This window comes from Chinchilla lanigera, unplaced genomic scaffold (assembly GCF_000276665.1).
Source record: "Chinchilla lanigera isolate Chin_1 unplaced genomic scaffold, ChiLan1.0 scaffold00022, whole genome shotgun sequence".
NCBI classification, from domain to species: Eukaryota; Metazoa; Chordata; class Mammalia; order Rodentia; family Chinchillidae; genus Chinchilla; species Chinchilla lanigera.
In genome coordinates, this window is record NW_004955423.1 from 8935568 (window position 1) to 8953360 (window position 17793).

Consider the following 17793-nt stretch of genomic DNA (forward strand, 5'->3'; position numbering starts at 1 on the left):
TTTTTTTTTTTTTTTTTGTCTTTTTGAGACAAGATCTCGCTGTGCAGTTCAGGCTGGCCTTGAGCTCACTTTATAGCCCAGGCTGATCTTGAATACTCAACGATCCTCCTGCTTCAGCCTCCTGAATGCTGGGATCACAGGCGTGTGCCACCACGCCTGGCTTTACCTCCATTTTGAATCCCATGGAGAAGGTCTACTTAAATGCTAGCTAAAACAGCCTACCTTTTTGAAGAAGGAAATAAAATGTTCTTGAAAATCCTAAGGAATTAATAACTTTTTTATCAAGTTGTTTTGTCTTTACCCAAGACTTAGCATATAGGCACTTTAACACACAAACATATGAGGCACATTTAAATAAGTTCTGTCATAAGTATTTCATTTTGAAGACATTATGTATGCTCTAGACTAAATATGTTTTATGCCTTATCTGCTCAGCCATATCTTTATTAATCTTTTCATTAATCAGGAGTTTAAACATGTTCTCCATGGCTAGTTTTTATAGCCAATATCAACATTTGGTAGGTTTGCTAAGAATGTTGGAGTGGAAATCAAACATGGATTTCTAGACTTGGAACGCAGTGTGGTACCTAAACAGTGACTAGTCAGGTATTTTATGAATGTAGATAAAATTCTTCCCCGCTCATTGCAGAGTAAAAGTTATCATAAAAATATCGAACTCAAGCCTGGCTTTCTAGTGTATATGGAAGGACTCTACTCTCTTGGTGGTTTGGGTTATTTTACTTTGAACAGGTTTCCATAGTGTCAATATTAGTATCAAGGATAACCCAAGATAGGTCCCAGACTGTAGAATGACATTTTGTCAGTTTGAAAAAGCTGCCCCATCCTTTTCAGAGAGACAAAAGATACAATAGATATCAAGAATTTGAAAAGTACAGTGTGCTCCATAAACACAAGGCCTTCTATGAAAAGCACCTGGAACTGCTGCGGCTGGTGGGGAACTGGACTGCAGTCCAGTGCCTGCCTTTCCCTTTGTGGATAGATCTTTCCGTTCCCAGAGTCTCACACTGCCCCAAAGGACTTTGCTGGCTGTTAGAAAGCTGCTGTGTCTTTTGGGGGTGGAAAGGAACGAGGTCCCCTGCTTAGTGCTAGGCTCAGAAAAAGAGCTCGTGCGTTTTTATTTCATGCTCCCTGTAAGAATAAGTGGGTAAATATTAGTTGCATTTTGCATGAGAAGAAACTGAGGCCCACGGTGGCTGAGTGACTTTCCTCTGGTGGAAAAAGAATTAGAAACAAACTTATATCTTGTTTTTAAAGAGCCGCTATTGCCATCAACTGTGTCTTTAAACTTTTTTTTTTTTTTAATAATCTGATGAAAGTTTTAGTTTCTCCCCTGGGAAGAAAGGGCCGTACTCTCATATTTGCAAAGTTTTGCATATAATTTCAGGGTCTACCAACTCTCTGACGTTTTTATCCAGGCTCTCAGATCTCTAATCTTTGCTCTTTGTTACTCAATGAGGCAGAAAGCCTGTACGTAGTATATATATACATATTTATTACACATAATCTTTTACTAGTAGGAGCAGCCCTTGAATTTAGTAACTTTCAAATAGGTGAGAATTCATTCAGTAATTGAAACCGAGACAACATGATAACTTACATTTCAGTTGATTCTGTGAGTGCCTCAAGCTCAATTTAGGACACTGGCGCATTTGACACCAGTTCTTTTGTCTGGTCCCTTTCTGGCACAGTTCTGGAAGAGCAAGCAGTATGGGCTTGTGCCTTTACCTGCTGAGTGGGAGTGATGGGCCTTTTTTTCTTTCCTAGACATGGCAAATGCAACCGCTGAGGTAGTGATAAGTAGCTGTAGCTCTCACGAAGAGGAAAATCGCTGCACTTTTAACCAGAGTGCATCTCCGTCTGAGGAGCTTCTATTAGAAGACCAGATGAGGAGAAAACTCAAGTTTTTTTTCATGAATCCTTGTGAGAAGTTCTGGGCCCGAGGCAGAAAGCCATGGAAACTTGCCATACAAATTCTGAAAATTGCCACAGTGACTGTCCAGGTAAGCAGCTCCAAGCATGAGTTTGGTGAAAGCCTCTTTAAAAACAAAGAGAATAATGGACAGTTTTTTTAAAAAGAAAACTGTGTTTTTTTTTTTAAGTGCTTGCATAGTAGAGAAAAACAAGTAAACACAGTGTTAACCCTTCTCATTTGTGGAAGCTTTTGCTTTTTTTATTTTTTATTTTTTTCCTGCTCATCTTTCATTACCTTGTAATTTTAGTCACATAGTCTAATTAGTTTTCAGGAAAGGAAAATTTCCTTGGCTTCTTTTAAATTTTGGAGGGGAAACCATATTTTGTGATTCTTCCCTATACGGGCTGTGATTTATTTTTATGAAATGATTTTTCCTGCTGGGAAGAGTCATAGCTCTTGTTAAAAGCAGAACAAAAATAAAAGTTTCTAATGATGAAAGTAGCTATCATAGGTTTATTTATTTTTTATTATTTTATTATTACTTAATTATTACTTTTTATTTTATTATCTTTTGGTAAAAAAATTCAAGTGAATAAATGAGTATTGAAAGAGAATTTTTTTTTATATCCTGACATTACTAATCTGAATTGCTTATTGAGAGCAAGTGCTTATGACTGGTAGGAGCTAAGGCAATTTCTTTTTTTTCTATACCGGGAATCGAACTCAGGACTTTGCGCTTGCCAGGCAGGTGCTTGTGCCGTTGAGCCATATCCCCGGCCCTAGCTTAGGCAATTTCTACAATCATATTAGATTAGTAGAATTCTTGCTTAAGTTTCTGATACTAGATATTATATTAAGGGAAATTAACATTTGGGTGACTGTTCTGTTCCAGTACATTATTTCATTTAATTGAAACAACGTTCTTATCAGGTAAATGATAGCTTCTCTCATTTTATAGATGAAAAAGTTGATATTTATAGATTTTTTTTTAAAGCTATAGAATGAAGACTTTGAAAGCCCCTATCATCTAAATGGGAACTTTTTTTTACTCAGAGTAACAATTGGTACCACTTGAATGTATGTCATAGCAAACATTGTATAGACATCATCTTGTTCGATTCTCTAGACGAATTGGATATAGATAGTGGTATCTCTGTTTCACAGACAGGAACACTGACATTTGGTAGTTTCCTGACTATAACAGAAGAGTGGGACTGAGATTCAAACTCAGATTTCTACCCTCTAAGGCCTATGCTGTTAATACTCTTTCATCTGGGAAGTTCATCTAACTTTCATATATTTACTAGGGCAGGCAAAAGGAAAATTGGCCAGTAGTTTAAGCCGGTTGGTAATAAGAATGGAAAAGCTGCTTCGATAAGTTATAAAAAGGCACCAAGAATTTCCTTATTATGATGTTTCTTTATTCTGTATCTGAGCAATCAAACAAATCACATAAAGGCAACTTCATCATTGAGCAAATGAGAGCAACTTAGAGACAGATTACCTCTTTTCAGGAAAAAGGAAACTTTCTGTTAAATTGGAGATTCTGTGTTCAAAACGATAGGAACCCTAGTAAAATCTTCCCTGTTCCCACTGCTGGCTCAGTCTATGAATTATAGCAATTCTTTCAGCCACTCTTGCTGCGGTCTGTCTTCAGCCCTTGAGGATGAGGATCAGCTGTCTTCTCATTTTATCCTCAGTACCTAGCTCAATGCTGGCAAGTGGAAGGTATTCACATGCTTGAATGAATTGATAGGAGTACCTTCAGGAAATCTTTGAAGATTTTCTCAGTCATTGGCTTTAAGAGATAGAAAATCCCTGACTACCAAGCTTTTATCTTACAGTGATTTCAGTGAAGGTACTTGGCTTTAAAAGTCTTTTTAGAAATGGGAGTGGAGTTAGGTGGACTTAGGATGTATGGGTTGGGTCATACATCACAGGGGGAGGGGAAGGGGTCCCGTCAGACTCTGGATTGCTTGTGTACATGACAGAACAGATAGAATTTAAATTTAGTCTGTCAGACACAATTTTCAGTTTTGACTATATGCTTGCTAGTGATGTGAGTTGACAAAAATTATCTAAGTTTTCTGAACTTTGATGTACTCCCTGCAAAATTATTACATTTGGAATTACGCTGTGGAATTAAATACGATAAGGAAGGTCTCTAGAATAGTGTAAGGGAATATACGCTCAGTGTTTTTCCCCTTTCATATAAAATATGGCCCGCCTCACCCTGCGGTCTATACTTACACACATACACATGGAAGGAGGGGGAGAGACTTGGAGTAAATCAAATCAGCTTTTTGTTTTTGTGACAAAATACCTGGGAAAAATAACTTAAAAGAGGAAAGATTTATTTTGGATCATGCCTTCAGAGGATCCGGTCCATGGTGAACTGGCTGCATTGATTTTAGGCCAGTGGTAAGGCGGAAACATCATGGCGGAAGGGTAAGTTGAAGGAAAAGTTGGCCTCATGGCAGCCAGGAAGCAGAGTGGGTGAGAAAGCCGGAGAAGAAGGGGCTAGAGGCAAGATAAAGTCTCAAGGTCATGCCGTATGATCTATCCCCTTCCACTAGGCACCTTGTAAGTTTCCACTACCTCCCAGCAATGCCATCAAAATATGAAGTTCGAGTCATCCTAATCCAATCACCTTCCGAAAGTCCCATCTCTGACTATATGAGCCTTTTGGGGGACATTTTAGATCTGAACCATGACAGCAAGCTTTTGGGTGTGATTAGAAAAGTTTATGTCACCATGACAGCAGTGCAGTGAAGCAAGCTTTTTCTGTGCAAACGATTAAGTTTCATATAAAACTCTGGGTTCAATCGTAGCTGAGTATTAAGGACACATTATGTTAATATAAGGCTGAGGCAGAAGGATCATTGTGAGTTCGAGGCCAGCCTGGGCTACAAAGTGAGCTCAAGGCCAGCCTGAACTGCATAGTGAGACCTTGTCTCAAAAAGGCAAAAAAAATTATATGTTAGTATAACTTAAGTGAGAGATAAATTGAAAAGATTTTTTTTTCTAGTTTTGATCTTATTGTCATAAGTTTGGTAGTGAGGCCTAGGAATAAGTATAGTTTGGTCAAAGGACTTGTACTTTCTTATGATATGTTATCAATCAGGCTCGGGCCTTCTTGATAATCTTCTGGAATTCACTGTAAACTCGTCTTGCCATTCAAGCCCCTGCACCACTTGCCTCTACTTTTTTGGTACAGATTGTTCACATTTTTTTTTTTTTTTTTTACCATTTCTCCTCTTCTTTTAAGCTGGTTCTTTTTGGACTAAGTAACCAGATGGTGGTAGCTTTCAAGGAAGAGAACACTATAGCATTCAAACATCTCTTCCTCAAAGGATACATGGACCGCATGGACGACACGTATGCAGTGTATACACAAAGTGATGTATACGATCAGATCATCTTTGCAGTGAACCAGGTAAATCAAGCCTATCCTTTCTTGGGAGGAAGAACGACTGAAAAAGCAGTAGCAGTGCACTGCTATAGAAACTGACACTTAAGTGTAGAAGGGCGAACAATTCTGCTTGGAAATGACCTAGGCATCACACTGTCTTTAAATTTTTCCTAAAAATATTGCCAGCAAACTTTTAGAGAACTAGAAATTGAGAGAAGCTTTTATTTCATACTGAGAGATAGAAACTTTGATAACTTAATTGAAAGAAACAGACTGAGGCCTTCATATCACAGCCTCAAAGATTTAAAATTACTAACCGTGGCCCAGGATGTTAGTAGTTATTAAGTCTTCCATTGTTATAATTTCAGAGACTTTTAACAAATAATTACAACATTAACTTTACAGTTTGTATAGCAACCAAGAATTGAAAGTTCATTTAAAAGTGAGTAAAGCTTTTGTGTCACTATACATGACAGTGATTTTATTGTGACTCTAACTGCCGACAAAAAGTAAGCTTATTTTCCATACAGATGAGTCCTATTTCTAGTCTGAGTTTCTAATCAGTGAATTTTTGTAAATGGTACTTTGACAAAATCCCAAATTTAGTATTGTATTCATTTCACGGAAAGTGATCTTGAAGTCAGTATTTCAGTGTGGGTTTTGTTTACAGACCCCATTTCCTAATCATTCAACTCTGCTTCAAAGAATGATCATAGTGCAGTCGTGATGCTTCATTTTCCAGAGACAGTCTATACAGTGAGATGGCAAATTACCTCGATACAGTATGTCCTTAGAGCACTAAGTTTTTAGTTAGCATTGGGAAAACAGAAAATCAGTAATAGGTATAAGCTTCATAAGTTGTTAAACAGAATTATGGCCTGGAATTTATAGGGGGAAATGGCTTAGTGCTGGAGATACTCAATTGTGAGATTTTTGCATTAAGTGTATATGTTTCTTTATAGAGACCAAATTGCTAGTTTGGTTTTTGTTTTCTGGGTGTAGAAAGTGGAGGTAAGAGGTGAACAGGCCATAAAATTCATTCGGCCTAAACTCAGTCTTTAAAATATAGTGTCTGGTATTGGCTCATTCTGCTTAACAGATTTCCATGACCTTTGCATGTAGAAATCCATATAGATTCATTGTCCTAGTTGTCTTTTTTTTTCACTGCTATAATAAAATGCCAGCGTCTAGATAATTTATAAATAACAGAAATTTATTTCTCACAGTCCTAGAGGCTGGAAAGTTTAAGGTCAAGGAGGCTACAGGCTCCATGTCTTGAGTCTTCTGTGTCCTCACATGGTCAAATACAGTGATTGCAACACATTTTGCTTATAGTATATTCTTCTAAATTTGAGCGTCAAAGAGTTACTTCATTGTATTATATCTTGGTTTTCATCTTATTTCCTCCATCCTTTTCGGGTCATCTTTGCTGTCTTCTTTTCTTTGTTGGGATAATTCTCAGAGATTTTTCCTTTTCCTGAAGGAGTTTGCCGCACTATCCAGCCTTGGTCATCACCAGGATGACGTGACTCTCAAACAGTTACTCACACTACTGCGTAGCTGCAGGAAAGAGTCACCCTGTCCAAAGAAGCTTCACTGTCTCTTCCAGCCTGCTGCCCAGACTGGTTGCTCTTTCTGGTCTATTGCTTGGGTTTAAAGGCCTCAGGGTTTTCTTGGAATCATTTACTCTTGTAGCGCAAACATGGTGCATAAATTTTTCCGTCTGATTGGTTTTCTCTTTTCCTCACCCTCCTGCTTTACCACCTCTTGGTTGTTTTCCAGTGAATTCACCTAGAAGCACAGATCTTGAGGTACAACATTTCTCATAGCTACCTGTGGACATTTACCTACACCTCCATCTATATCTCCATCAAACACTGTAGAGCAGCACAGCGTTTGATGTGTTTGGTTTGTGAAAGTGGAGCTATAAAACAGGCACACAGCTGTCTGTGAATAGGCTCAAAAGCTTCATGACATTTATTAGGATCAAGCAATCACAGAGGGGCCATGAAAAAGCAACATGTAATTAGGGAGCAACCAGTTTTCATTTGCTTTAATTGTGGTGCCAATCACTCAGCTAAGGACCTTTAATTTTGTTTTTCTGTTATTACCTGAAGTTTGACTTGGGACCTTTGATCTGAGTGAAAATCTCTTCTTAAGGCAGAGCTGCCAGGGCCAGAAGAGGTATGTGTTACCCGATTCAGCCCTGCAGAGGCCATGGTCCCTCACATGCCCTGTGCAGCCTTCCCAATGACCCCCTATATCTACTGACTTCCAGCCAGCATCTCACCCCACATTCCTTTCCAGAATCCTCTGGCTTGGTTTCTAGTGTGGCCCACCGGCTGGCTGCAGCCCTGCCACTTGCCCCTGGACCATCCAGTTCTTGCCCACTGCTCAGACCTCCACAGAGAGCCTTAGACAGCCAGGGAGTCTGGCTGTCACACTGTCACATAATTTATAATCTCAAGCCCTGGGCTTCAGATCTCTTGCATTTTGAGACCTGAAAAGACTCAAGACACAGGATTCTGTGGTCAAGAAGTTCCGAGGTTCAGGGGACTCTTGTGGGGATGACCCCACACATACCTAGAACCCATCACAGATCTGACTGTAACTTTCTAGAGTTACCTCCCACTCTGCCCCACGTTCCAGGTATACTGTGTCTGTGCTGGAAACAAAACCCAAAACCCTCAATATCTCAGCATCACACTATCTCTTCGGACATGTGGAGCGTAGTACTCTGTAGTGAAATGTGCAGTTTGCTTCTATTACTGCAGACTTCTGGCTCACTTTCCTAATCCCAATGCTAAGAGAAAGCTTGGGGCTGTAACCAGGTATCTTATCTATGAAATTTACTAACTCGTGGTGCATAAATAACTGTGACTGAGAGCTGCCATCACAGTAGGATGATTTTTCACCTTGCCATCAGTTTGACAAATGCTTGAGCACTTACCATGGCCCCAAAGTGCTGGCACTGAAGCACCGGACTAGATAAATTCCCTTCCCTGTGGAGTTTGCATTCTAATGGGAGGGAGAGATTTTAAACAATTTGACTAAAATCATTTGAGTTAAGGTAGTGATGTGTGCTGTGCAATAATATGAAGTAGCATAAGGCAGTGGCAGTGGGCTCTGGGTGGTGAGAAAAGGCTGTTCTGAGGATTTGCAATCCGAGGAAGAATATTCCAGGTGAAAGAAGAACTAGCAGCAAAGGTCTAGGGCAGAAACAGTTGGTGCATTTGAGGAAATGAAGGGTGGGAGTGCAAGTGGGAGTCAGTGAGAGGAAAGGCGGAGAGGGGCCAGGGCCCAGCCTGTCCGGGCTTTGCAGGACTTAGAAAAGGGCTTTGCGTCTTTGCTGAGGGGGCCAGGAAGCCACAGGAGGTCTTGATAGAGCAGAGAGTCTATTATATGTAGACCAAAGCTAAGAGGTATTTGTTCAAATATTTATTTGGTGTCTATGATATATCAGGTACTTGTCTGGAGGAGGGATACTGCAGTAAGCAAATAGACAAAGTCAAAAAGGTCATATTATAATAGGAAGAGACAGGCACTGAACACCATCTGTCAGTTATAAGTACTAAAGGGGCAAAACACAGCAGGCTGAATGAACACCTGGGGTGGCCGCAGCAGGCCTGTTTGGTGAGGTGCCAGAGGAGCAGAGAAGAGATAACAGTTGGGGCAGGATCTGGGAGAAGGTACAGTAAGCCTAGGAGTGTTGGTTCTTGTACTGTATTATACAGTAAGCATAGCTTCTTGTAGTGTATTGGGTATCAGTCTTCTAAGGGTTTCACATCCATTAATTCACTCATTCCTGAGTTCTCAATGGATACTGGACTAGCAAGAGAAGGAGAACTGGAAACAGGAAGTGAAGAGGCTTAACTTGTCCAGGGGAGAAATGGTGGTGGTTGGACTAGGGCAGTAGCACCAGGGAAAGTGGTAAGAGTCGGCCAGATTGTGGTGAGATGGCACAGAGCTTTAGATGAGTCCCACAGGATGTAACTGAAAGCAACACATGACTTTCTGGTAGACTGGAAGTGAAATATGAGAAAAGGAGTCTGAAGGACCTTGCCTAAGATTGGTCCTCAATGACTGATTGACTTATGGAGAAGGGAATTATTGTGGAGAAGTAGACTTTTCTGTTGCACATTTAGGTGTGAAATCCTCCTTAGATACCACAGGCATCATGTAGGCAGAGTGCTACCAGTGGATGGTATTTGATGGAGAGATCAAGGCTGGGGGTGTAAATTTGGAAGTCTTCAGTGTGTAGATAGTGTTTAACACATGAGAATGGTTGAAGTCATTTTTGAAGAGAGCAGATACAGAGGCTGTAGGCTGAATCCGAGGGGACTCCAAGGCAGAGAATGACAGGGGAGGATTCAAAAAGGAGACCAAGAGGAAGCAGCCTGTGGCCCAGAAGTCAGAAGAAGAAGAAGGAAAAGGAGAAGCGGAAGGGGAAGGAGCAGGGGAAGGGGAAGGAGAGGGGGATAGGGAAGAAGAAGAAGAGGAGGAGGGGGGAAGGGTGAAGGGGAGGAGGAAATCAGGGAGAAACACAACTGCATCAAAGATGGTGAAGTTAAGTTAGATAAGGGTTTAGAATAAACATGACACTTAGTAACATGCTGCTCATTGACAACCTTGACAAAGCCTGCTCAGAATCCATCCTATAGACCCAGATCATAAATTATTTCTTTCATTTATCAGAGCCTCTTTCACATGCATATTTAGCAGAATTGCTTTTCTGTGTCCATGGTACAAAAGTGCTAATTCCAACAGAGACAGATATCATTCCTTATTTTCATATGATCAATTGTGCAGACACACTGTTCACTGTAAACTATGAATCATCTATGGAAATCATTGAGTTTACATGGACAGTTATTCCAAAGTGCAATAAGATTTTCATTTATAAAAGTAACATTTTATGCTATTTAGAAGAGTAACTAGAACAAGAAAAATATTTCTGCAAATGTGATTACATGTGTTTTTGTCCAAATAAAGATTAGATAAATATTTTTGAAGAAAAGATTTTAATGGTCTGTTTGGGACAAGCGTATCCCACTTCTTAAGTGATAGCAGTAAAGAATTCTGACTTGCCCTGCAGGAAGTAGTTCAATGACAAAATGTGTATTCACACTGAATGTACAAATCAATCCCTGAACACTGTTCTTTAAAGAAGGAAAGAATCTCAAAGATTATGCCACTTTAGACGTTAGTTTTGTAGATAAGGAGCCAATAACTCAGAGAATTTGTGCCTGGGATGAGTTTTGAACCTCGAACTCTAATTCAAGAGCACTCTTTGCCCTCCCTTCCTCGTGCTCAAGAGCAAGTCACCCTCTACACTCAACCTGGATATCTCCACGCTGTGGGGAGGTGGGCACCCACCAGCGTCAGGGGTGGGGAGGTAGGGACGGCCTGGCTTCATTCCGCCCCAGCTGACATTCCTGCTTCCCTCTGTGGTCGAAGTACCTGCAGCTTCGCAACGTCTCTGTTGGGAATCATGCATATGAGAACAAGGGTACCAAACAGTCCGCTATGGCAATCTGCCAGCACTTCTACAAGCGAGGAAACATCTGCCCTGGAAATGACACCTTTGACATTGATCCAGAAATTGAAACAGGTAATGTCCTATATGCTAGAGCTTTAGTTTTTAATGCCTTGATTTACACTTAAAATCAGCAAATTTGTCTCTGAAAACATTGCTATGATCTGTGCTGTTAGGGCAGAGTAAAAACTATATAGAAGTTCTTATGCGTCAGCTACTGTTCTAAGTCCTTTACTGTAACTCGGGAAGCCTCAAAGAAACCTAGATAAGGCAAGGTTTATTATGATATATTTCCTAGAAGACTGAAGTGCAGCTCAGCCAGCCAACTGACCTACTTAGTATGAAGTCGTAAGAGGCAGTCGTAAGCTTAGCCATATACTCTATTGCCTCTCCCAGGGAACTGCCTATAGGTAATAGTGTTGGACAGATGGATATTAAGCTTTTGAAACATGCTTAAGAATAATTTATTATATTGAGAGTAAAGGATAACAGTACCAACTAGCAAAAATTTTCTAAAATGCTGCCTTCCTTTTCTTAAAGTTCTATATGAAGGGAAAATGTCAATATATAAAATATTTAAAAAATAGATCCTTTACCATCAGCCCCCACATTTTTGGTACAAAGGGTTGGTTTCTTTCTTTTTTTTGTCTTTTTGAGACAAGGTCTCGCTATACTGTTCAGCCTGGCCTTGAGCTCACTTTGTAGCCCAGGCTGGTCTCAATCCTCCTGCCTCAGCCTCCCGAGCACTGGGATTACAGATGTGTGCCACCATGCCTGGCTGAGGATTGGTTTCATGGAAGACAATTTTTCATGGATGGGGTAGGGGTGGAGGTGGGAGAGGAATTCAAATGCATTAGAGGGCTGTAAATACAGATGAAGATTCACTGGCTCACCTGCCTGCTGCTTACCTCCTGCTGTTCCCCCAACCCCTTTCCTAAAAGGCCTTGGAACTATACAGGTCTGTGCCCCACGTCCCGCCCCTTGAGGCAAGTGGTGACCTCTGCTCTAAATTACTTAGAAAATCGGGCACTATGAATTCTTGAAGTCCTCCACTGAGCATATAAAGGCAGGAGGGGGAAGAATTCAGAGTTGATCTAAGATTACAGAAGCAGGAAGGAAGGTGGGATTTTATAGGAACCTAATGAGACAGAGTTCAGGCCTTTCTCTAGCCCCCAAGCACTCCAGAAATGTGTAGTCTGTTGTAGGTCTTGAAAATATAAGGTGCTTTAAGGTGTAAGGTGCTTTCGTAAGGTGCTTTAACCAAGTCATATTGATGAATAGCTTCTAAAATCTTAATTGAGAAAAATAGCGGAGTCTGAATAACTGATCTATGAATTTCCTTTCAAAATGAAGTTTTACTTCTGCATTTTAGACAGTGTATCATGCTTTTTTCTTTCCTTGGCAGAATGTTTTTTTGTGGAGCCGGATGAATCATTTCATATTGGAACACCAGAAGAAAATAAACTCAATTTAACACTGGACTTCCACAGGTGAGGGGAGCAGGGGGGAGCATAACTTTGCATGTGTGTGTGTGTGTGTGTGTGTGTGTGTGTGTGTGTTTCCACCCACTAAAGCCTCCTGTGTTTTCTAGGCTCCTGACAGTGGAGCTTCAGTTTAAATTGAAGGCCATCAATCTGCAGACAGTTCGTCACCAGGAGCTCCCTGACTGTTACGACTTTACCCTGACTGTAAGTGTGCGCTGCACTGTGGGGGCTCTAGTCTGGAGAAAAATTGTTTATCTTGTTAATTGCTTCACATACTTCTACTAAGGAGTGATCAGAAGTATAGGATGTCTCCACATGAATGTGCCTGGATAGAACACTGCTACAGCCGGCTCTGTTTTGTTTGCTGTAACTTGTTTATTTGTTACCTGTTTTCTGCACTTCCTGTAAGTTCTGTAAGGGCAGGGATTTGTCCTGAATCCAGTGCCTGCCATAGAGCAGACGTTCAAACACAAAGGAGGGGAGGTGTGTGGCTGTCTGCTTACCATCTTGTACTGAGTTTACTCACCGTTAGTGTTTCCATCCTTTGCTTGCTGTGACTTCCTGAGTTGCCTCTGAATGTTCCGGTTCATTCCCCTGCATCAGCCTACCTTGTTACTTCTGTGTTGCCTGTACTCCAGGTGCACAGGGAGCTATAGCACTCTCTAGAGAGCAAGATGTTTTCTGTCGAGGTTATCAGCTCGCGCGATCAGAGTGAGTAACCCACTGGTACTTGGTCATCGGCAGGGCAGAGTTTGAAATTTATCTTTGTGTGACCCAGATGTCTAGCAGCAGGAGTTTGTATCAAAAGCTATGTCCCTGATACTCAATTAATTGGTTGTGAAAAATCAAGATTCAGAAACTGAGGCTAAAAAAAGTTCCAGCGTATAGTCACAGATCATGCGGAAAATGTAACAAGAAAAAAGCATTAAAACATGAGGCTCTTTTGAACTAAGCTACAAGTTTTGGCCCTTGTATTAGCTAGCAAGGGATGAGTTTTTATCAGTGTCCTTTGATTTTTGAAAAACTCAACCTATCATCCACAGCCTTGCCTCTTTAAAAATGAAATTTTCAGAATTGTTTGTAATCCTCACACCTTCTTCACTGATCCTTTTGTGATTCCTGAGTTAGAGATGTATTTATGCTCTGAACTGGTGTGTGTTTTGTGGGTTTTTGTTTGTTTCCCTTGGTCTCCCCCTTTTCATTTTCTAAGGGTTAAGCCCTTTCTCATCCTTAGGATTTTCCTCTGTGGTTATCATGAATTCTGGAGATTGAAAGCTCCTTGAAGGCAGGAACCTTTTATTAGCTTCTTAATCCCTCAAAGAACATAGAGATGGAATAAGATTTGTTAAATGAATGAATGAAACACGTGTGAAATCTGGACTCTTTCCAGTGAGTGACGCAGTTCAGACTAGCCTGATAACCATAGACAGATTTGTTCTAGTTCCAGCACTACTGCAGGCTCATCCCAAGCCATTGCCTCTGCAATGGGGAGTTAGCAGTGTATCTTACAGAACTGTGGTAGAATTGTGTCCTATAGGTTCAGCAATAATAGCCATCAATGCAATTTTATTATTGTAAGGGAGTAGGGACTGGGCACTATGCATTTCATAGAAAATGTAGGAGGGAATTTTGAGTCAGATAAGCCTCATTTCAGCTCACTAGTTAGTAGCTATGTAACTCTAGGCAAATTATTGAATTTATTTGCACCTCAGTTTTCTCGTCTGTAAAACAAAATTAATGTCTACCTCCATAACAAGGTTGTCATCTAGATATAAGGTACTATATATCAAGGACCTGATATATATTAGAATGTAACTGGTATAGAGTAGAAAACGAGTTATCAGCTGCAACTTTTTTGTGGCACTGTGGATTGAATCCAGGGCCTCACACATGCTAGGCAAGTGCTCTAACTGACCTACATTCCCTCAATCACCAACAACTAATTTTTAAGCCTTTACTTTGGTTGCCTGGTTAGATTTATAGTGGCAAAATAGTGTATTGTCATTCATGCACTGTAGTTTAAGAAATGTTTGCATCATGCATTTTGAAGATCTTTATTAAATTTATAAATGTCTAGGATGAACTTGATTTACTTGATGAACTAATTTTTATTATCATAAAATGGTAATTTTTACCCTCATTAATGTTCTCTGCTTTAAATCTCTGTTATTTAATGTTAATATAGCCATTCTGGCTTTCTTTTGACTAGTGTTATCACACTATATCTTTTCCATCCTTTTAATATTAATCAACTTGTATTCTATATTAAAGTGGTTTCTTGTTAGGTGCTATATGGTTGGGTCTTGCTTTTTTAAATCTGATCTCATAATCTCTATCTGTTAGGGCTTAGAACATTTAAGTCAGACCTTTAGTAGGATTATTAGTATGTATTTCTTATTTTTCTGTCTTCTTTTGTACTTTCTGTGATTCCACTTTATCTCACTTGTTAGTTTACTTACTATATCTCTTTCATGTTTTATTTTGGGGTTTACAGTGTCCATCTGACTTATTGCAATCTACGTTCAAGTGATGTTATTCCACAGAATGTACAGTAAAGGAATCTTGTAACAGTACTTCCATTCCTTCCACTTAACCTTTGTTATTGTTGGTAAATAACTTACTTCTACCCATGTTATAAATCCCAAAATACATTGTTATTATTTTGTGTTAAATGGTCAATTATCTTTCAACGTAATTTAAATAATAACAAAAAATCTTTACATTTTCTATGTAATCACCATATCAGGTGTGCTTTGTTCTTATTTACAACAATAAATGATACCAGAAGGTATTATTTTCCTTCGGCCTGAAGGGCTTCCTTTAACATATCTTCGTAGTACAAGTCTGCTGGTGATGAATTCTTTCAGCTTTTTATGTCTGAAGCATTTTGCTATCAAAAACTGGGTTAAATAACCGTAAGTTATTGCAGGCTAATCAGGCCCGCAGTCTCCCAAGTGAGTGGACGGCAAACACTTACACAAATGAGACAATAGAAATGATTGTAGGGCTCCAGGAGGGACTAACTCTCTTATAGCTTCGATATTCTCTGAGTTTAGCCCAAGACTTCTCTGGATGGCCTGTATTTATTTAGTTTTCAAACAAAGGAGGAAGATAGTCAAGAAAAGGAGAGAATCTGGACAGGACTTTTCCAAGTAATACATTATGTTAATTTAGGAGAACTATGTTATCTCCAGGAAGGCCTTCATAGCAGGAGATGTATGCAGCTGCAGTCTCCTTGTAGTTAATTGGGGTGGCAGACAAGGTGCCCAAGCTTCAGACAACTCACAAATAAACATGGAAAGCCAATTGGTTAATATTAAATTCAGCTCAGAGCCACTTTGTAGTGGTCCCCAACATTTTGCCTTCAGTTTTTAAACATAGTTTCACTGCGTATAGAATTCTATTTGATTGCCCTCCCTCCACCAGTACTTTGTGTGTGTGTGTGTGTGTGTGTGTGTGTGTGTGTGTTTTTGAGACAGGGTCTTGCTGTGCAGTTCAGGCCGGCCGCGAGCTCACTTTGTAGCCCAGGCTGGTCTTGAACTCGCAATGATCCTCCTGCCTCAGCCTCCCGAGTGCTGGGATCACAGGCATGCACCACCACACACGACCACCCAGTACTTTAAAGATTTTCTTTTAGCTTACATTGCTTCTCATGAGAAATGAAATCTGTTGTCAGCTTATCTCGTTCTTCTGTATGGGATGTATTTCCTTCTTTTTAGCATTTTCTATTTATTTCTGATTTTAAGGAATTTGCTTATGACCTGCCTTGATGCCATTTCCTCCGTGTTTTCTGTGTTTGAGGTTTACAGGGCAACTTTGGCTTCTGAGTTTATAGTTTTCATTACATTTTATATTTATTTATCATGATGTCTTCAAATATTTTTGTGTCACTATGCCCCCAAATTTCAGAGATTTCAGCTACATCTGTATTTAATCACTTGAACTTGTCCCATAGCTCAATAATTCTCTGTTTTATGTTCAATTTTTGTTTTTGGTTTTATTTTGTACAATTTCTTAAGCTATGTCTTCAAATTTAACAATACCTTTTCAGTGCTATCTAGTACTTTTCCATCCTAACCAGTATATTTTCTGCTTTGAGAGACTCCATTTCTTCTGAGTTTTTCCTGAAATATAAGGCTGGGGATATAGCTCAGTGGTATAGTGCCTGCCTGGCAAGGTCAAGGTCCTGAGTTCAATTCCTGGTACCAAAAAAAAAAAAAGAAAAGAAATATAAGTAACATTCAATCATGATTTATTCACCCAAAATATTTGATGAGCACTTGATACTTTTAAAATTCTGAGGTTCTGTGTGGATTTCTGACGTTGTGCCCAACGACACTGCTCATCTTGTTTGTGTGAGGCGAGGGGCCAGGTCCTCCAGCTGATGTGAGGAGCAAAGGGTGGCAGTGCGCTCAGTTCCTTGTCAAGGGAGAAGTTGCAGTTCATCCTGAAGAGAAATACAGTGACTAAACTCTTTAAAGTCATTGGAAATCTCTTATCTGAAGTGATTTTTTTACTATCTTACGTGAAGAAGCTTCAATAAAATTCATATAAATAATGAATTCATTTAAATTAACACAGAGAGAGGGAGGAGAGAGAGGAAAAGAGAGAGAGAGAAAGAGAGAGAGAGAGAGAGAGAGAGAGAGAGAGAGAGAGAGAGAGAGAGAGAGAGAGCGCTGATTTTCTTGCCTGTCCCCTGCGTGGTGAAAGGGAGGGAGGTAGCAGGGGACCGGCAAAGCAAATCAGTCCATTTTCTCTCACTAGGAGAACTGCAAAGGATTCTGACATAGTTTTGTCCTGCTGGGTGCCTGGTTATCTTGTGGCACTTCTTGTCACCAAGCTGTCTGCAGTACCTGTGGTGCCAGAGTGACTAAGAGATCTACACCCAGAATGAAAATTTTAAGAGCTCCACCTGAAATGTCTCAAAGCGGAAACAATGAGCTTCTGTGTCAGTAAAACTTGCAGGAGCAATGAAATTCATCCTTTCCTGAAGCCCTGCTGGAGGCTATGGCAAAGCACAGCTGTACTAGCTCTTGCCCTATCAAAAGGGCATCTGGATGTCCTTGGAATGGACGGGGAAGGGAGGTGTTGTTATATAAGGTGTGCAGGGATGGAATGCTGTCCTGGAAACCTAGGGTATTAGACCACAATGTTTCTATAGCAGATGTAACAGAAACTTCTCCATTCACAGAGAATTAAAGGGAATTTCCCAAGATTTAATAGAGTTAGCAACAGGTGAAAAATGAGAATCTGGGTCAATTGCACCCTAGAAATAACTGCTTTCTGATTAATGCATAGGGGCATCTTGGCTTCAAAGACTAATACTAGCATTTAGGTAGCAAGAACAGGAAGATCACCTAGGTAACTTAGAGAGAGCCTATCTCAAAATAAAAAAGTACAATAAAAAGGGCTGGGGGATATAGCTCAG

General features: G+C 40.1%; 1 protein-coding gene across 7 annotated transcripts in view; it reads left to right on the forward strand.

The window, feature by feature from the left end:
* Mcoln3 (mucolipin 3) overlaps window positions 1–17793 on the forward strand; it is a 34137-nt gene that overhangs the window by 4117 nt on the left and 12227 nt on the right. For 6 of the 7 annotated variants that reach the window (XM_013514578.1, XM_013514579.1, XM_013514575.1 and 3 more), the window contains 5 exons: window positions 1786–2021; window positions 5202–5369; window positions 10803–10956; window positions 12287–12371; window positions 12473–12569. In XM_013514578.1, coding sequence (XP_013370032.1) covers window positions 1786–2021; window positions 5202–5369; window positions 10803–10956; window positions 12287–12371; window positions 12473–12569 — 740 coding nt within the window. Of the gene's footprint in view, window positions 1–1547; window positions 1572–1785; window positions 2022–5201; window positions 5370–10802; window positions 10957–12286; window positions 12372–12472; window positions 12570–17793 lie in introns of those variants that run through there. The other variant, XM_005385144.1, reaches the window with a different exon arrangement.